Raw genomic sequence first — 21,611 nt, forward strand, 5'->3', positions numbered from 1 at the left:
TCCTAGGCCTGAGTTGAAATCACTGCCATTGTGTGACATAATGAAAGTTGTCAGACTTCATCAGACTCCTTGAGGAATATTCATGGTGGAGGATCCCTCTAAGATGCTAAAAGTCATTCAGAGAGGTGTTGATGGTTTTCATCAGTTTTATGAAAACTTGGACAGTGCTCATTGAACTTGGCATGATGGTGTAGGCTTAGAATTTAAGCACTTTGGCGGCTAAGGTAGAAGGATTTTAAGTTTGAGTATAAGGCCATCCTGGGCCACATAGTGAAGCTCTTATTTCTTAGAACCAGACAGAACCAAAACTAACTACATTATGTATCAGAAATTAAATTACTTATTTTAATTGCTTGCCCTTTCTTCTAGCATCAAGCAATGCCCCCTCAAGAAAAAAACAACCCCCCAGAATTCCTTTTCTTACAGTTCTAAACTAAGGAACAGTATAGTAAACTATGCATTTCTGTGGCATTGGTGCTATACATGCAGAAGTAGTTGTATGGTATAGGTTCAAGGATTTCTCCCAAATAATGTGAGTCTCCTGGACTTGCTTAGATCTAGTATTCCAGGCAAGATTACACCAGCACTCAGCTGTTCCTGAGCCTCAGCTCCATTTTCGGCTTTTTGGTGGTTAATTTGAGCTAGGAATCTCATGGACTGTCCTGCCCAGTCTGGCTTTCAAGTGTGGTCTTCAAATCCAGTAGCTAGGATTATAGACATAGATTACCAGTGCCCAGCTGATTTCTTTTTTTTTTACTTAAGTTTTTTTTTTTCAGTGCTAGCCACATCCTCAGCTCTTTTTGTGAGACAGTTTTGCTAAATTAGGCTGATCTTGAACTTGCTCTTCTCAGCCTCCCAAGAAGCTGACATAGAGACGCATACCAAAACAATTGACCAGATAGAACATCTTAATTCAAGTCCCAGCTCATTGAAACACCTACCAGATAAAATTTGAATCTGGGGATTTGTAAGCAGTTGTGCAAAGCCTCCTTTTTTGGATTTTGTGGTGTTCCCTTCTTTAGCTTTGCCCTAGTTGCTCTTTTCTCAGACCTCTTTCAATCCCTTATTCAAATGCATGTAACATACAATCTTCTGGTCTACTTTCCATGTGTTATTTCTAATATGAGTTTATGGTAGTGTGTTATATTGATTATTTTCACTTAATTACATTTTTGGGAATTATACATGTTACCTCTACGTAAATTCACTTTCTTTATTCTGTCTTTTCTATGTGATAAGAATACACAATTACATCTTTTTTTTTTTTTTTTTTTTTTTTTGCCAGTCCTGGGCTTGAGCTCAGGGCTTGAGCACTGTCCTTGGACTTTCTCAAGGATAACACTCTACCACTTAAGCCTCAGTACCACTTCCGGCTTTTTGCTATGTATGTGAGGTACCAAGGAATTGAACCCGGGTCTTCGTGCATGCTAGGCAAGCATTCTACCACTAGGCCAAACTCCCGGCCCCCCACAATTACATCTTAATAGTTCTGTTTCCTCAGTGTTAGACCAGCTCTACCACTGCCCTCTCTGCAGGCTTAAATGATACTTGAGTCAGCCTTCTTGTCACTGGCAGTTATTTCCATGTGAAAATGCCTCAAGGATGTACTTCAGAATTGCTAGGCTACTATACATGTCCTGTTTCATTACAATAGTTGAGCTCTGATTCAGCAGCAGCTTTCATTCTGTACATGCAGAGAAGGAAGGAACACACTGGGAATGTGATTCTTTGACTCAGGCTAGTTCTGTGACTAAAAGCCATTCCTTTTACATATTATCCTCCCCTCCCCCGCCCAGTCCTGGGGCTTGAGCTCAGGGCCTAAGCACCATCCTTGGGCTTTCTCAAGGCTCATGCTCTACCACTTGAACCACAGTGCCACTTCTGGCATTTTCTGTGTATGTGGTACTGAGGAACTGAATCCCTCCTGGCTTCATGCATGCTAGGCAAGCACTCTTCTACTAGGCCAAACTCCTGGCCCATCATCTTTTTTTTTTTTTTTTTGGTAAAGTTAAGTCAGTATGATCAGAGTACAGTCTTAAAGAATATCTTTGTTTAATGCCCATTTGATTGTGATAATGCAATACAAATAGTATAAATAATAATATTGTGTTTTTCATTTTACAGGGCGCCAATGCCTCGGCATTAGAGAAAGAGATTGGTCCAGAACAGTTTCCAGTCAACGAGCACTATTTTGGATTAGTCAATGTGAGTATCTATTGATGCTCAACTTAACAGAATAATTTTTTAACTGCTTGGAGAAATGGCGAACACATTTCATTATTTATTAAAGAATAATAGGTGTGAGTGGCTTATACCTGTAATCCAAGCTACTCAGGAAGTTGAGATCCAAGGATCATGGTTCAAAGCCAGACTGGGTGGAAAATTTGTGAGACCCTTTATCTCCAGTAAACTACTCAGAAAAAGCCAGAAGTGGTGCTCAAATGATGGAGTACTAACCTTGAGCTCAGAGAGGCTCAGGGAAAGAGCCTGGGTCCTGACCAGCCAAAGAACCAGCCAAAAAACAAAGAGTAATAGAAGTATGAAATACAGGGGAAAATACACTCTAACCTGTGGAGGTAATTCTAGTAAATCTGAATTACAACATTGGAAGAACTTCAAAAAAATTTTTTTTTCAGGTAACCTGGAAAACATCAGTAAGTTTAAGGAAAGTTAAATTTTGTTATGAAAAGGATCTATAATGTGGCTTAGTGGTAGAGTGCTTTCCTAGCATGCATGAAAGCCCTGGGTTTGATTCCTCAGTACAGAAAAAGCCCGAAGTAGAGCTGTGGCTCAAGTAGCAGAGTGCTAGCTTTGATAGTTCATGATACAGAACAGGCCACTTGACTAGCCATTGTTTTAGGCTGGGAATGGCCTTAATTGGGGTGGGAAAGGCTGATATTCAGGGACAGTATGCATTTTGACTACAGTGCCTGCAGAGTATCTCCTGCTTTTAAAAAATTTAAAATTTTGGGCCAGGAGTTTGACCTAGTGGTAGAGTGCTTGCCTAGCATGCACGAAGACACGGGTTCAATTCCTCGGTACCACATGCATAGAAAAAAGCTGAAAGTAGTGCTGCGGCTCAAGTGGTAGAGCTCTAGCCTTGAGAAAGTCCAAGGACTGGCAAAAAAAAAAATTGTTACTAATAATGTGTTATACACAGTGTGCACATTTTTTTTTTTTTGGCAATGCTACCCCTTCCTTAGCTTCCCCCAATTTTCCCCTCCCATTTCTGCCCATAAGTTACCTAGGTCATTTTCCGCATAGTATATACTAAATAGCATGATTGCATTTGTTCAGTCTCCTTCCCTATCTATCTGTGCTCAAGAAGAAGAAAAACCCAAACAAAAGCAAATACCACCACCAATAACAACAGAAAAAGAGATCCCATGTTTCTGTTTTCTGGAGTTCACTTTAATAGATAGTATTTTAAATATTCTGAGAAGTTACAGTGTTTTAAACGTTCAAAGATGATACACCTTTGGGTTCCTCCCCTAAAGATATCCTCCTTTAGTCTGTGTGTTTGCCTAGACTTCTAATATAGGTTATCATGTCTAGTTATATTTTAGATCTAGATTCCACATAGGAGAGAAACCATGTGCTATTGTCATGTGAGCTTAGCTTACCTGCCTTAGCATGATTTGTTTTAGGTCCATCTGTTTTCCTGCAGATGACATAATCTTACTTTAATGGATGAGTGAAATTCCATTGAGTATGCATACCACATTTTGTTGTAGGGAGTAAACTTTAGAATTCGTAACTTTAAAAATGTTGTAAATTGTTAGAGAATACCCAGATTAGTGTTACATGATTGTTGTGGTAGCTTGTATCGCTGTGTATACATAGCATTTCTTGCTTTTTTTCTTTTTGTCATGCTGGGGATTGATGGGGCTAAGGGCTTCACCATGGAAAGTGTTATGGGGGAAATATCTTATATCTATATCTACAGATAGAAACAGATGCAGATATAGATAGATGATAGAACGGGTGATGTAAGTTACATTGATAAGTTTGTACCTCAGTCAGTATTAGTAATGAGAAGATAGGAGGTTGGGGCTGGGGATTTAACTCAACCTAGAGTGTTTGCCTAGCATGTACAGGCCCTGGATTAAAAACACAGCACCCTTTAAAAAAAGAAAAAAAGGAAGCTGAGCACAGTGGCTCATACCTGTAATTCTAGCTACTTTGTGAGGCAGAGATTGGTGGGATTGTGGCTCAAGGCTGTCCCACCCATTCTCAACCACAAAAGCTGGATATGGTGGAACATACATATATCATTCCATTTACATGGAAGCCGAAATGGGATGCCATGGTCTAGATCAGCCCAGAAATAAACTGAGGTTCTCTTGAAGAAATAGCTAAAGCATAAAGGACTGGGACTGGCTCAAGCCAAGTGTTAGAGCATCTACCTAGAAAATGCAAAGTCTCAAGTTCAAATCTTAGTACCAACCAAAAACAACAGAAAGAAATCCTGCCAAGCAAACACCCCTCCCCCTAAGGAAAAGATGGATTTCTTATGGGATTTGAGAAATGCAGTCAAACTAGGTGTAGTATGTTTCCCCTTGCTTCAGCAACCAGCATGTGGCTGTGTACCAGCGGTTACTGGTCTTCCCTAGAATAAGATACTTATTACTGCTTGAGCTATATTTTCTTACCATTTTAAATTAAAATGCTTATGTGGTTTTATTTCTTAATCTGTTGACCACTCCTGTTTGCTTTCATTCTCTCCTCTTCTCACATGCACCTATTGCAATAAGGATATCTCAATCGTTGCTCTCAGTATTTTCATGATTGTATTATTTTCATATTTCATGATGGTTTTCCTATGTGAGCTGAACTGTACCGATTGCATTTTCTTTCCTTTCATATTACTTGGTTTTCTTAGAATTAATTCTTTATTTTTCTTGGATCTTAATTTTCATTTATTTTCCCGAAAGCTCACTTAGCCAAGAGAGACAAAACAACACAAAAAGATCTTAGTTCCAGTTTCTATTAGTTTTATCCACTAGGTACCTCTGTCCCTGGTGCCTTGCACTGAGCTTCTATCCTGTTCTGCCTGGTTAGACTTATCACTCAGCAGTCCTTTTTTTTTGTGGGTCCTGGGACTTGAACCCTGGGCTTGGCTGTTGTCCCTGAGCTCTTCAGCTCAAGGCTACTTCCTTACCCCTTTCTCAGCAGTCTTTTATTACTGCGGATGTTCTCCATTTTCCTTCTTGTTTTTCTGGATTCCCTCTCTCCCATCTTGTGGTTTTTCTCCCTTACTTCGTGGTACACATTCAGTCGTAGTTCTTTTGGAAGTATATATGAGTGAGTGATGAAGCTGTGCTACTTAAGTGTTTTAAAATGCTCTTGTTAGTGTTATAGCCAGATACCTAGATATAAATTCCTTCATAATTTCTAAGGTAATTATATTGCCTTAAAAGTTTTGGAGTTGTATAAAATTGCCTAAAAATTTTTAAAGTTTCTGTTGTCATCAATGTCATTTATGACTGATTTTTTTTCTCTTTTAAATATGTTTTTTTAATTTTAAAATTCTTTGAGTATTTTAGCGTTTTCCCTGTCCATATTTGTTAAATATGTCCACATGTATTGTGTGATATATGACTATCTAATATATATGTAATATATATGTGTACCTTTTTCCCCTTCAATTTGGAGGTGTATTCTGGTCTTCTTTCTTCACTGTGACATTGGATATTTATAGACCTATTCATACTAAAGATATATTTTCCTCAATATTTACCTCAATACTTTTGGGTAATTTCCTCCCTGTTTATATATATATATATATATATATATATATATATATATATATATATATATATATATATATATAATTTTATTTTATTTTATTTTTTGCCAGTCCTGGGCTTGAGCTCAGGGCCTGAGCACTGTCCTTGGACTTTCTCAAGGCTAGAGCTCTACCACTTGAGCCTCAGCACCACTTCCAGCTTTCTTTCTATGTATGTGGTACCGAGGAATAGAACCCAGGTCTTCATGCATGCTAGGCAAGCATTCTACACTAGGGCAAACTCCTAGCCCTGTTAATATAGTTCTGTGTGTGCGTTCTCTCCCCCCTCTGTTCCCCCCTCCCTCTTTTTCTCTCTAATGCACGAACACTTTTTCTTTTTTCTTTTTAGTCATATTAGTTGACTATTGTAATGCAGATTTCTCTAATCTTCTCCTCCTCCCTTTAATCATTTGCCCTTTTATAGTCTGTTTTTTAAGGCTAGACTGTTCTTTAGTGTTCAGCCCTGTTATTTTTTTAATTTTTAATTTTTTTTAGTTTTTTTTTGTTTGTTTGTGTGTTTGTTTTGTGGGTCATAGGGCTTGAACTCGGCCTGGGCACTGTCCCTGAGCACTTCAGTTCAAGGATACTGCCCTACCCTTGAGCCAATCCCCACTTCCCGTTTTCTAGAGGTTAATTGGAGATAAGAGTCTCGGGTACTTTTGTGCTCAGGCTGGCTTTGAACCTTGATGCTCAGATCTCAACCTGAGTAGTTGGGATTACAGGTGTGAGCCACCGCCACCTCGCCTGGCTGTATTTTACACACACACACACACACACACACACACACACACACACACATTTTGGAATACTGAGCTTTGAACTCGGGGCTTTGGGGCTGGGTGTTTGGCCTAGTGGTAGAGTGTCTACCTAGCATGCACAAATCCCTGGGTTCGATTTCTCAAGTACCACATACACAGAAAAAGCCAAAAGTGGTGCTTGTGGCTCAAGTGGTAGACTGGTAGACAGCTACCCTTAAGAAAGCTCAAGGACAGTGCCCATACCCTGAGTTCAAACCTACTCTTTTTAGTATGTGTCTGGACTGTCTGCATGTGGATGAGCATGCTTGTCCCACCTCTCTGCCTTCGGTCAAGCTGGGATTATAGGGGGGTGTGTGTGTGTGTGTGTGTGTGTGTGTGTGTGTGTGTGTGTGTGTGTGTGTGTGTGTGTGTGTGTGTGTGTGTGTTTCTCAGCAAGGCAAAATTTACGTTTGCACTGTGTATGTGCCATTGGTAAGCAAGCAGTATAGATGCAGTATCTTTGGTTATCCTCAGGATGTTATTGCTGAGTTTTTCTTAAAGTTCCTGGGTTAATTCTGAGATCTCTAAGTTCATTCCCCCCCCCTTTTTTTCTATTGGTCTTTTTTAGAAACCTTTCCTTGACTTGATTTATGTATCAAAGTGACATTTCAAGAAACTGGTTGGGGCTTTATGTATCGTGAGTGAACCTGGTACCCCATGAATTTTGCTCTAGTATTATTCTGGGGCAAAGAAAGCTTCAACAACAACAACAACAGCAACAAAAACTCTCCCAAGCACCCTATCTGATTTTCATTTTTCAGGATGGAACTCCACCCCAGAGGATTCCTCACATTTGTGTCTGGGGGTGGCTCAATTTAGGGTCTTTATCTTTTTTCTGTTGAATGTGTCTGTGCTGTTTTATACCTAGCCCCAGGGTCCTGGAAATTAGTGGCCTTGTTGTTTGTGGAAACAGAACCAGCAGTATCCTCTGTGGATTGAAAGAAGGAGGTGCTTGAGTGAATAGAACAGACTTGTGTTTTCAGATACTATTCTCTTGCCCCAGGGTCCTGAACCTCCAGGCGATTCCTTTTTTTTTTTTTTTTTTTTTGCCAGTCCTGAGGGCTGAACGCAGGACCTGGACACTTGTCCTTGGACTTTCCTCAAGGCTAGTGCTCTACCACTTGAGCCACAACACCACTTCTGGCTTTTCTGTGTATGTAGTGCCAAGGTATGTTCTAGGCAAGCCCTCTACCATAAGGCTGAACTCTTGGTCCCTGATTCTATTTTTCCCTCCACTTCTCTATCCCATCTATGTACTGAAATTTAGTTTTCTTCCGTCTTCTTTGTTTTTATTTTGTGTGTATATGTGTGGGAGAGAAGGGATACTGGAGCTTGAACGAAGAGCCTGTGCATGTCCCTTATCCTTTTCTGCTCAAGGCTAGTACTCTACTACTTGAGCCTCAGCTCCACTTCCAGCTTTTTTGATGGCTAATTGGTGATAAGACATATTTTCCTGCCTGGGCTGGCTTCAAATTTAGATACTTAGATGTCAGTCTCCAAAGTTGCTGTGATTATAAGTGTGAGCAACTGACACTCAACTGTATTCTATCTTCTTTGAGAAGGCTGACTTGTGTCTAATTGTTTTCTTTATCACACTTTTTGATCTTTTGAGAGTCTCTTTGGTAGTAGGGTTTGAACTCAGCTTCTCCTACTTGTTAGGCAATACTCCACTCTTCCATTTGAGTAATGCTCCAGCTATTTTTTTGCTTAGGTTAGCTTTTTTTTTTTTTTTGCCACTTGTAGGGAGTGAACTCAGGGCTTGACCCTTGTCCTTGGGCTTTCTCAAAGCTAGAACTCTACCTCTTGAGCCATAGCACCACTTCGAGCTTTTTTCTATGTATGTAGTACCAAGGAACTGAACCCCCGTCTTCGTGTATGCTAGGCAAGCACTCTTAGCACTAGGCCAAATTCCCAGCCCTGTTCGTTTTTGTTTTTAGATAGTTTCCCTTTTTTTTGGGGGGGGGGGGGGGAGGCCCAGACCATCCCTGAACTGTGGTCTTTCTATCCTGCTGGCTCCAAAGTAGCTAGGATTATATAACTGCTGCCATACCCTCACCTCTGAGTTTTTATCTATTTCTTTACCGTTATTTTAGTGAGATTTTACAAGGAATGTATCACAGATGAATATGTTTAATTTCTCTTATTTGTCATGAAGTCTGGCCCTCTACTTCTGATACTTAAAGTGTTATGTTCATGCCTCCAAATGTAATGCTTATGGAATTATCTAGTGATCACAAGCCTCATTTAAATTCTGGCAGTGGCCAAACCTCTCTCTCTCTCTCACGTTGGCATTTCACTGGCATTGTAACCGTGTTGTGATATGGGATCTTAGAGAAGTGATGAAGAACTCCCATTAACAGAAAACATTCTGATGGGGGTTGGGTTATCTATAACTAGATGAAAGGCTGTGTTTACCCTCATCTTCCTTCTGCCCCATGCACTCTTGCTTTTTGGCATGAAATCCTCACCTGATGCTGGTACCATATTCTCAAATCTCCCAGCCCCTAGAACTGAAAGCAAAACACATTTTAATTTTTTGTAAGTTACCTAGTTTGTAGTATTCTGTTACAGTAGCAGAAAATGGAATGGGTCTCACAAGGACCCATTCTCTTAGAACAATAGTATGTTATATACTGAGATCTTACCTTTTCATCCCATTTAAATGTTTCTGTCTTATGATCAAGGTTTTTTTTTCATATAGCCTCAAATAATAAATGTTGGTAAAGTAAAATATAATCTTTTCTTTAATATATTTTTGGTTACATTTAAAAATTGAATGTGATCGGGCCAGGAGTTTGGCCTAGTAGTAGAGTGCCTGCCTATATGCATGAAGACCTGGGTTTGATTCCTCAGTACCACATACATAGAAAAAAGCTGGAAATGGTGCTATGGCTCAAGTAGTAGAGCTCTTTCCTTGAGCCTAAGGGCAGCTCTTAGGCCCTGAGTTCAAGCCCTAGAACTGACAAAAAACAAACTGAAAAAACGGAATGTGATCTCAATAAAAGTGATTCAGAAATAGCAGTGTCAATTGTATAATTTAAGGGTATATTTCCAAGAAAGTATTGTTTCTATTACTTCCTGTAAATTAGTGTAAATTCAAATGATAGTATTTTGTGCTTCCCCCTGAAGCCAAATAACAGTAAAATCAAGAGAAGCAGGAGAGAATAAAGTTAATAAGAGACCATCATTCTCTTTATTTCATAAATGAAAATATAGTTTCTGTTCTGTATGATCCATTATTGTACAAAAACATGAGCTCTCTAAGGGGTTCAGGGATGAGATGAGGAAAACTGGATGAGCACCTGAATGAAACTCAGAGATGTGGCAAAGCAAGTAGTGTGATTAACTTTTTGCTGTGATTTACATTTTCAGGCTACTTTGCAACTAACTGCTTTGTGTCTTTAACCTTTGTAAGTCTTATTTTCCAGCTCCTAAATTATCCTCAGTCTTCTGTTTCTTTTTACTTCCAGCCATTTTATTGGCCGAACTACTGCAGTATAGTTCATGAGACTCTTATTTTCAATAAACTACCAAAAAGCTAGAGTTAGAGCTATGGCTCAAGTTAGCAGAGTGAATTTTGCCCAAAATTTCTGCAAGATTGAGCAAAAGAAGCTCAAGGTGAGTGCCTAGCTCCTAAGTTCTGACCAGAATCAGAAAAAAATTATATGTATGTATGTATGTAGATATATATATATATATATATTTGGGGAAAAGCTTAGTTACTTTAGTTAATTTAACAATCACTTTTTTCTTCTTCTTTTGGTACTGGTTCTGGTGTTTGATGTGAGCTACCAGCGCTTAGCCAGCAGTCACAGTTTTTAATGCTCTCCCCCAGCCCCCTCCCCCTTTGTGGTACTTAACTTTCCATTTAGCATTATAAACAATACTGACATACAACTATTCAACTGATTAGTCTTTTCTAATGATTGGATTTTTCAAAAAAAAAGAAATGAGAAACGTGTGTTTTTTTCTTTCTGTTCCTCTGTTAATAGCTAAGTATATATTTGCAAGTTTAATTGCTTTCACAAAAAGTATAATGTGGAAAGAATTGTCAAATATGCCTAATGGCATCCCATTTGACTAGTAAGTACTTGGATCACTCAGAAACACTTTGGAAGCTTATATCTAATATGTAGATATATAGAAGCAGTCCACTAAAACAATTTAGTGGATAGAGAAAAATTACAAAAAGTGAAACAGTATTTGCTTTCAGCATTATTAAGGACACCTGTTCTCCCTCTCACCTCCCCTCCCCTCCTCCCTCCCTCTCTCCTTTCCTTCTCTCCCTCTCTCCCTCCCTCTCTTCCTTCCTCCCTTCCTCTCTCCCTTTTTGTGTGTTCTGGGGCTTGAACTCAGGGCTTGGGTGCTGTACCTGAGCTTTTTTGCTCAAGGCTAGTATTCTGCCAGTTGAGCCACAGCTCCACTTCCAGCTTTTTTGGTGGTTAATTGCAGGTAAGAGTCTAGTGGAATTTTCTGTCCAGTATGGGTTTAAGTCTTGATTTTCAGATCTTGGCCTCCTGATTAAGATTACAGGCATGAGCCACTGGTGCCTGGCTGTTTTCTCTATTTAGTTGCACATGGCTTTATCCTGGGGGAAAAATGGTTTCACAAATAAAGTAATACCTTATCTCTCTCTGTCTCTATTTCTTTCTCTCCTATGCTAGCGATTTAACCCAGAGTATCATGCAAGCCCTCTACCATTTAAGCTATGCCTTCAGAGTCTGCTTTTTGCTTGTTTGTTTTAACTTTGTTTTTGAAACAGGATTTCTCTCTGCTACCTTTAGAGTGGTTCCAAACCTGCCATTTTTCCTTCCTCCTTTTTCATCTACTGGGTATTATAGGCATATTGTAAGCATGCATCACTGTTCCTACCCATAGCAGCTAACTCTTGACAGTACAGACTTGTGTATCTGTCAGTGTAACACATGTAAGACCGGATTATGTGTTTCTAATAGTTTATCTCCTACAGAAAACCTTCTGGAGAGGAGAAACAATAGAGTGCCTTAAGGATCTTCGGATAGTCAAAGGAGCCTTTGATAGAGGTGTGCGTGCGTGCGTGCGTGCGTGTGTTTTCCATCAGCCCTGGGGTTTAATGCTACCTTAAGCTTACTAGGTAGTTATTTTTTACCATTTGTGGCATGTCATTTATTATTTATTATTATTATTTTGGTGTAGAATATTCTACTTATATTCTGGCTATTTACATAGGCAGCTAAATTATTTGAAAATGTTTTAACCCTGATAAAATGGATTCCTTCTTTTATTATATAGCTGGCTAGTACTTGCAGATATGTGCTGTGTAGTGACATTGTGGCCAAGGATGTGTACTATATATGTAGTGGTCGCAAGAGATTATAACAGAGGCAAAAAGTTTCCATTGCCCAGTGACATCTGTAATTTTGTAGTGCAGTCTGTTGCTCACATGCTCTGGTGATGCTGATGGAAACAAACATACTGCAGAGCCAGGGCTTAAAGTATAGCACATCAGCTATGGACAGAACATAATACTGTCTAGGGATTAACATTGACAACAAATGGCTGTTACCTATTTATATATTAATAAATACTGTACCTTTCTTTATCTCTCTTTCTCTCTCTTTCTCTGTCTCTCTTTCTCTCCTTCCTTCCTTCCTTCCTTCCTTCCTTCCTTCCTTCCTTCCTTCCTTCCTTCCTTTGTCAGTTGTGGTGCTTGAACTCTGTGCCTGGGTGCTGTCCCTGAGCTCTTCAGTCCAAGGCTACTTCCCTACCAGTTTGAGCCACAGCACCACTTCCAGTTTTCTGGTGATTAATTGGATATAAAAGTCTCACAGACTTTTGTGCCTGGGCTGGCTTTGAACCTCGATCCTCAGATCTCAGCCTTCTGGGTAGCTAGGATTACAGGAGTGAGCCACCAGTGCCTGGCCCTGCTATACCTTTGTGTGTGTGTGTCATCTAGCTCCAGGGTATGAACTCAGGGTCTAAGTGCTGTCCCTTAGCATCTTTTGCACAAGGCTAGTACACTACCACTTCAGCCATTTCTGGCTTTATTACTTTACTGCAGACAATAGTCTCAGCCCCAAACCATAGTCCTCAGGTCTTAAGCCTCCTAAGTAACTAAGAATATAGGCATGAACCACCAGCCCCAGGCTTTAATTGTTAACTCTAGAGTGTACACCTGTTTTCATAAAGCATATCCTCTTCCTCTGTTCACCTGACTGTGTTCTGATGGCAGCAGCCTCACACTTGCTTATTGTGTCTTGTGTCTCAGTTGAATGAGAGAGCTAGACAGACTAGACTTGTGCAGATGCGCTCTATAATATTTGCATAGTGCCTAAAAATGTACTTCTTAGAATGCATCCTGTGTAATGATACATGATTATATTTTAGTAGTTATAGTAGAGTGATTTAAAATACCAGTATCTCTACTAATTTAAGTTCATGCATTTTTATGAATAACCTTCTTTAATTGTTTAGTTTTATAGTTCTTTTGATAGTTTTCTAACACAGACCCCAAACACACAAGTATGTTAAGCTTAGCAAATCCTTTTGGGAGATTTCTGTGAAGTAAACTCCTCTCCACTCAGGATCTTTATTATAAAATTTTAACTGCCTTCTTGGACCATTTTATGAAAAGAACATTTACCTTGAATTGCTCGTAGTCGTAATTGGAATAGGTCCTTTATGGAGGAGAGATGAATAGAATGAAAACCTCAGCTGGGTGCTGCTGGTTCATGCCTATCACTCATACCTAGTTCAGTCTAGTTATGAGGAAGGTGAGGATCATGGTTCCTGGTAGAACAGGTTGTAAGACTCGAGGACACCCTCCATCCCCCTATGGAGAAGCCGGGATTGCTGACGTGTGTCCATGATGTAAAGCCTGAAATAAGTGGATTGTGGTCTAGGTGCAAACTTGGGCAGGAAACAAAGTCCTATTTAAAAAATAAGTAGCACAAAAAGAGCTGGAGATGGGACTCTGGTAGAGCACGTGCCTCAGCAAGTGCAAGAGCCTGCGTTCAGGAAAAAAGCCTTTCTGTTTGTTGGCTATAAAGTTAGCTAGGGGACCATCTTTTTGTTTCCTTCTTTTGCCTGATCTCATTCTTATCTTGTCTCTCCACCTTCTTGTCAAAGCTACTTGAGGTCTGCATTGTTAGAGAAATCCCAGAGAATAATGAAATTGCCCATGCAAAAGAATTTTGGCTCAGTATGCTGACGAAATGGATCAGGTGTCATGTCATCCTTGTCCTATAGAGTCAGAAAAGGACTACCGTCAGTACCATGACAGAATTTTCATAGACAAAAGAAGTCACTTCCCACACCGATGAAGGGACAGTGGAGTAATGGTGTGGGGTGAGGGTCTGGATTAGCTATTCTCCTTTGTCTCATTTGGGAAGATTAAAATGGTGGGAAGATGGGAAATACAGAGAACACAGTGTTTTAACTAGAATGGTTGGTAGAAGAAGAAAGTTGTTCCCTAATAAGAATGATATCCAAGTTCAGCGTGGGGACAGTGGAAATAGTTGTGCTCCTTTAAAAGAGGCCCTGCTCTCTCAATATTTGCATACCCAATGCTATGGACATGGTATTGGAAATATAAACACAACTACATAGAGATAAATTTATGACTGTATAGACATAATGTTTTATTACATAGATTAATATGTATCTATGACATATAAACCCTCAGCCAATTTTAATTATGTTCTAAAATCTAAGTGCCAGTGATTGTATATAGAGATTTCTTTTTTGAATACTTGTTTAACACGTCATTTAAAATATGATGTAAAAATCATAAATAAATTCTTTAATTAAAAAAGCTACACTAAAAAAAAGAAGTCCTGCTCTCACCTTTTATAATAGTAATATTGCTGACATGACAAGGACTAAAACCACTCCAGATGAAGAAAGCTCATTGGGAATGGGAAGAAAATGCTAGAATTTCTTTTTTCTTTTTTGTAGGTACTTGGGTTTGAACTCAGCATTTTTTTCTGGGCAGGCAGTTTACCACTACAGCTTACCTCCAGCCCAAATGTTAAAATTTCTAATGTTTATTTACACATGAAAATGATATTTAAGCCTTATTAATAATGACACTGGTTAGCATCTAAAACATGGTTTACAAGACAGTATTGTTAGCCTTTTTACTCTCCTTATAGGTAGTAACTTTAAGTGAAAATTTAAAAAATTGAGATTTAAATATACATTTTATCTTATGTTCTATATTTTTATTGTATATCATATAGTAGCATGTAAGTAATTTATAAATATGTGTATTTTAGGGATGAGAGTTCAAACAATTTTATGGCAGTGACATAACAAAACCTGTTCAGGGTAACACGTTTTTGAAGACTTGGAGAAAAGTGTACTGGAGAAGGCAGTTTGAAAGCACAACCAGGACACTGTCTTTTAAGTGATTGAAAAATCAGTGATGAGGGGCTGGTAGTGGTAAGCATACGGCAGGATTCGATTTCACTCCCAGTACTGATGAGGGGGGAATTGAAGAGAAGGAAGGAATTAATGCCTAGACCTTGAGAAGGATGACAACTTTGATAATGTAGAAAATTTTAAAAATATGTCCTCTTACTTTGAACTTGATCATCTATCATTGATCTTTACCTTAGTGGAGATAACAAAGGTTAATTTTCAATCCTACAGTAATGTCTTACTCACAGGAATACAAGAAAGCATCCAGACCATCTGTACGAAAGTTGTATGATTTTTTTTTTTTAGTTAAAGCTGTATCTTTGGAAAATAAATATTTAAATTTTAAGGTTTTGAATTGGAAGTAATATTACAAATGAAGTCAAAGGAAAAGTTTCATCATCAATATAGAAAGTTAGCTGATTCTGGAGAAGTAATAGTTTAACCTTTAGTTTTTTCTTTTTTCTTTTTCTTTTTTTTTTTTTTTTTGCCAGTCCTGGGCTTGAGCTAAGGGCCTGAGCACTGTCCTTGGACTTTCTCAAGGCTAGAGCTCTTCCACTTGAGCCTCAGCACCACTTCCGGCTTTTTCCTATGTATGTGGTACCGAGGTATCGAACCCGGGTCTTCATGCATGCTAGGCAAGCACTTTAACCACTAGGCCAAACTCCCAGCCCACCTTTAGTTTTTTCTTTATTGGGATTAATGAAAAAAAGACTGTCAGAGTTTTACCCATTGCTTTGTGTTAAGTGAAAAGGAGCATGTCATGTTGAGAAAGTCGCTTAATTTCTGATCATGTATGAACTAAATACTCCTTTTGGTTCTTCATTGTATTGGTTCATCTTGTATTTTTATGCTTAATCAATCTGCGTTATATTTTCTAATATAGCTGATAAGCTGTCTTTCATTTTCCCCTGTCTGCTTAGAAGTTGTTAGAGTAGAAGGTGCTTTATATATAGGTCCGATTACAGATATTTTTTGGGGGGGAGAAGAAAATTTATCTGTTTATTTGCAGACAAAATGCTTGTGTAAAGAAAGTCCAAAGGAGTGTATAAAAAGATAAGAATTAGCATGACAATTCAGCAGAATGCAATGTCAATACAGAAAACCATTCCCATTTCTATATAGAAAATTGGTACTTAGTTTAAACTACAATAGCATTCTTAACTCAATGAAAATAAAACAGGTATAACTCTAGAAAGGACATAAGATTTGTGCAATAAAATTTTACAACAACAACAAAATCAATATAACTTAAGTTTTTTGGAAAGATGGTGTATTAATGGTTTAGAACACCTTTCACAGTAAAAGTTTTAATCATCTTTATTGATCTCAACTACAGATATTTTTAACTTTTCAACTAACAGAACCAGAGTTAGTTTGTCATTAGATTCCATAGGGTATTGTACAAATACTAGTATTTTTCTGCCGAATTGATACTGGGTAGTTGGTAAATTAATTTTAGCAACAGTGTATATCCTGCCCTGGTTCTTAACCCCTGGTAGGCTTTAAAATATACTGTTACCTTTATTGTCACTGATACATGATCACATTCCCTTTTTTAGCCTTTCTATGGAAACTAGCAACATGAATGTGAAAAGTCACCTGTCCTTACTAGATCTCAGATACATTTTATTCAAGTGTCTTTTAAAGAATTCACATAAAAGTCTATTAGTACTGTATATCTTAGTCCACATTCAGATAGCCTCTCTTTTTTCCAAATTACTTTTTATGGTCTGGTACTTTGGATCAGGATCTAGTCAGCTACATGTGTAACAGTTGTAGTTTCAATGTGGTATCTCTTAAGGCCTTCCAGCCCACTTTCTGTTTCATACCCTGGATCTGTGCAGAAACCAGGCCATTTGTCTTGGAAACTATCTCATATTTCAAACAGGGCTCAGGACTTCTTTGTGGTGTTCCTGTACTAGTTCTTCAATTCCCATACATTTTGTAAACTAGTAATCAAATTTGAGATTTGATTTAAGTTCAGTTGTTTTTGCTTTTTAAGGAAGTGAGGTTTACTACAAAACTGACTGCCGTGTTCACTATCAGGGATGCTGAAGTGAAATACATTGGAGCTTGAGTTCTGATTCCTCTGCTTTAAAGTTTGCCCATCAACCTTTACCCTGATGCTTTTAGCATATGCTGGTAATTGTTATCTATTCCCTTTTTACAATATTCTTCTGGTTTTATTTGCTGGAATGATCCTATAAACCCCATTTTTCTAATGTAAATATTCAGTACTCAAACATGATTTTTACAAGAAGGCAAGGGAAGACTTTGATGCCCCCGCCTTCCCTTCTCCCCCCCCCAAGCACTACTTGTATTTTTGAGTAGTTTATTGTAGATAAGAATCTCATGGAGTTTCCTACCCTGGCTGACTTCAAACTATGATCCTCAGTTCCAGCTTCCTGAGTTGCTAAGATTATAATAGTCATGAGCCAGGAAAGCCCAGCTTTGATGCTTCTCTTTTGTATTTGTTTGCAGATCTAATAGAAACAAGTGAGGACATCTTTCTTTAATTTTAAAGTCATTTCAGGGGGCTAGGACTTTGGCCTAGTGGTAGAGTGCTTGCCTAGCATGCATGAAGACCCAGTTAAATTCCTCTGTACCACATACATAGAAAAAGCTAGAAGTGGTGCTGTGGCTCAAGTGGTAGAGCTTTATCTTTGAGAAAGCTCAAGAATAGTGCTCAGGCCCTGAGTTCAAGCCAGGACTGCCAAAAAAAAGGCCATTTTAGTTCCTGGATCTGTTGTAGTACTTCTTTTTTTTTTAATTAAAGAATTTATTAACATTGATTTTTACATCATATTTCAAATGATATGTTTAACAAACGAGTATTCAAGAATGGAATCTCTATGTACAATCACCGATTCTTAGTTTTTAGAACGTAATCAAAATCTGCAGGGCCTTGTACTTTTCTGATATAAAGAAAGATCTTGTTTCAAAAGTTACTAAAAAAAACCCCACACAAAACATTGAAATAGTACATAAGCAATATTGTAACAACAACAGGAATTTAAAAAGAAAAAAATTATCCTAATTCTTTTCTCTGTGCACTTCTACTACCAACTTGATAAACCTTTTCAATTGATTTGTTTTTGGTATTAGAACTTTTTTTAAAGTCTGAGACTGGGACTTCAACCTGACACCTGTTGCTTTTGTTCATTGGTTCATGCTCTACCAATGGGTCTTGCCTTTAATTCCTACAATTTCTTTTTTTTTTTTGATTAAAAAAATAAAGAGTACAGGACTGGGAATATGGCTTAGTGATAGAGTGCTTGTCTAGCATGCGTGAAACCCTGGATTCGATTCCTCAGAATCACATAAATGGGGGGAAAAAAGCCAGAAGTAGTAGTGCTGTGGCTCAAGTAGCAGGACGCTAGCTTAGCACAAAAACAGAGCTTGGGAATAGTTCCCAGGCTCTGAGTTCAAGCCTCAGGACTGGCCAAAAAAAAAAAAAAATAGTATATCCACAGGAATTTTCCCTTCCTCTCTCCCCCCTCCCTCTTTTCCCCCTCATTCTTTTTTGTCAGTTGTAGGGCTTGAATTCTGGGCCTGAGCGCTGACCCTGAGTTCTTTAGCTCAAGGCTAACGCACTACTACTTGAGTAACAGTACCATTTCTGGTTTAGGACTTTGTGCCTGGGCTGGCTTTGAACTGTGATCCTCAGATCTCAGCCTCCTGAGTAGCTAGAATTACAGGCGTGAGTCACCTGGCTCACCAGGCCCTCTTCCCTTCTAACCATTTTACTAGTTTTTAATTTGTTCTCCCTAGCTTTTTGTTTATAGTTCAAGCAAATTGTATATGGACTTACATTATCATCCATCCTTAAATATTTTTCAATTCTCAGCTTTCCCTACCACAAGAACAAAGTACAAGGCCTGTATCTTGCTAGACAAGTGTTCAATGTTGATTCACAGACCTGTCCTTTTAACTTAATATGTATGTGATCTCTACCTACAGGAGTAATATGAGAATTGCCCTTGTTTCATTCATTGTCTCATAATACCCCAAAGTCTTCATTGACCTTAGGCAAATCCTTAGCTGACTCTTGGAGCCCATATCTGTTAATGGGAAGGGAAACAGAAGGTATTTACTAATAAATTATGTGTTATTTACTCTGTAAGGTCAGACTATAATCCATCTCCATTTTTTAAAATGAAGAAAGTGAAGCTGAGTAAAATTTAACACTACTAGTCACTTTCCCATTAAAAGATAGATCCATGTTCAGGATTTGGCTCTGATGCTACAGCCTTTCATTTCAGGATCAGATAATTGATGACTGACATTTCAGTGGATTCTGCATTTCTTTGTTTTTGCTCACTTGTTTTTGTCCCAGTGCATTTAAGAACCCGAAAGTGTGTGCCTGTGTATATTTATGTGTCTGTACGAGTTACTGGGGTTTGAACTTAAAAAGCTTTTGACTTGCTAGGTGAATTCTTGTACAGTTCATGTCATACTCCCAGCCCTCTTTAGTTTTTCAGATAGGATTTCACTTTGTCTAGGGTCAGTCTCAGATTGTGGTCTTCCTACTGTGCAGTTACATTACAAGTACACACCATTTGTTGAGATGGAGGTTTCTAGTGAGACTTTTTGTCAGGGCTGGGCTTGCACTGCAATCCATAGAATCTTCAAGTAGCTGGAATTACAAATGTAAGCCTCTGATGAACCTTAACTCTTGGAACTCCCTCCCCCCCCTCTCTTTCTTTTTTGCCAGTCCTGGGGCTTGAACTCAGGGCCTGGGCATTGTCCTTGAGCTTTCTCAAGGCTAGAGCTCTACCACTTGAGCCACAGCACCACTTCCAGCTTTTTCTGTACTTGTGGTATTGAGGAATTGAACCCAGGGCTTTGTGCATGCTAGGCAAGCACTCTTCCAATAGTCAAACTCCTGGCTCAACTCTTGCATTTCTTAGCAAGAATTATTATGAGTTACATTGTAAAATGTACAATGTATAAAATAGTAAACAGCATAATAATAATAATAAAAAGAAGATGAAGAAGAACAACTTAAAAAACCCATATGTAGTCTTATGTTTTAACTAATCTCTATAACTTTGTAGATTTGTGGGAGGGGGGGCAGAGGAGCTGCTTTTTAACACTCAGCCTTGCTGTGTAGACTCTCTTAGCCTTGAACTCTGCACTCTGCTTCTGCAATGTTGGATTTATAACTGTATACCACCAGCTGGGTGCCAGTGGCTCACCCCTATAAACCCAGCTACCCAGAGGCTGAAATCTGGGGATGATGGTTTTAAAGCTGGCTCAGGAAGGAAAATCTGTGAGACTGTTATCTCCAGTAAACTACCTAGAAAAAGCTACAAGTAATACAAAAGAAGCTCAGAGACAGAGCCCAGACCCTGAATTCAGGTCCCAAGACTGGCAAAAACAAAGTTATACTCCACTATACCAGGCCACTATGTAGTTTAAGTTGTTTTCATCAAGTCTAAACTTCATTCCATACACTTTTTTCTTCATTTTTGACCTGCAACTGATGACTAGAGCATCCAGTCAATGTGAAGACGGCCCATTTGCAGAATAATTATTCTTGTGCTTTCATAGACATTTTAGCAAATTCCCTGTCCCTTTTTTTTTTTAAACTGTCATCTTAACTAAAAATAGCCAAGTTCTTTCTCTTGAAATGTTTTCCACGGAAATGAAACATAACTACATAATTCCTTTTTTTTTTCCCCCCCTCCTTCTAGTTTGGGAATACCTGCTACTGCAATTCTGTTCTTCAAGCACTTTATTTTTGTCGTCCATTTCGGGAAAAAGTTCTAGCATACAAGAGTCAGCCTAGGAAGAAGGAGAACCTTCTTACGTGCTTAGCAGATCTCTTCCACAGCATAGCCACTCAGAAGAAAAAGGTCGGAGTAATACCTCCTAAGAAGTTCATCACAAGATTACGCAAAGAAAATGGTAATTCTCTCCTTGCACATGCACTGCTTCTGTGGTAGGAGCACACTCTCTGCTGACAGCTGGGGAACCATTAAGGAACAGGGGATGACCTCCTGTAGTCAAGGGAGTACTAATCAGTAGGATGGGGAGATAGTCTCACACTCATCAGTATGAGTGGTCCTTGAAGTGTGTCATTCAAGGTTATCAGGCCTGTATGCCAGGAAATTAAAAAAAAATGGCAACTTCTCTTTTTTTGTTTTTTGCCTGCTTAGCTTTTCTATCAGAAATGGAAGTTTTTTTTTAATTAAAGGATTATGGTTTATTATTTGTATAATGGTTTCATGTAGTCACTCATTTGATCCTTGCAGTAATTGTAGATATAGTGTATATTATTTCTCCCATTTTTGCTATGAAAATAACAACCCAAACTCCAAAACACAGAAACTAAAATAACTTGTTATAAATAACATTCCATGAAAAGAACAGAGATAGACTAGGAACTGGACCCAGTTTATATGTTTAATCTCCTCCCCCCTCCCCTTCCTAAGGAGGTAGAAAATACTGGGGTTTTAACTCAGTTTCTTCTGCTTGCCAGAAGTCACATCCTAACCCCCTTTTTCCCATTAGTTATTTTTCAGGCGGTTTATCAAGCTTTTGCCTGTGGTCAGCCTCAGATAATCCTCTCACCTAAAACTTAATGCAGCAGGGATGATGTGATGTGAAAGAATTCTACTAAG

At 38.6% G+C, this 21,611-nt stretch overlaps 1 protein-coding gene across 3 annotated transcripts in view; it reads left to right on the top strand.

The window, feature by feature from the left end:
* The window catches only part of Usp12 (ubiquitin specific peptidase 12), an 87,740-nt gene that overhangs the window by 42,685 nt on the left and 23,444 nt on the right, over nt 1-21,611 (top strand). For all 3 annotated transcript variants that reach the window (XM_090342348.1, XM_090342347.1, XM_090342346.1), the window contains exons 2-3: nt 2,125-2,205; nt 20,682-20,895. In XM_090342348.1, coding sequence (XP_090198474.1) covers nt 2,125-2,205; nt 20,682-20,895 — 295 coding nt within the window. The remainder of the gene's footprint in view (nt 1-2,124; nt 2,206-20,681; nt 20,896-21,611) is intronic.

This window comes from Megascapheus bottae, chromosome 11 (genome assembly GCF_031878675.1).
Source record: "Megascapheus bottae isolate mThoBot1 chromosome 11, mThoBot2.hap1, whole genome shotgun sequence".
NCBI classification, from domain to species: domain Eukaryota; kingdom Metazoa; phylum Chordata; class Mammalia; order Rodentia; family Geomyidae; genus Megascapheus; species Megascapheus bottae.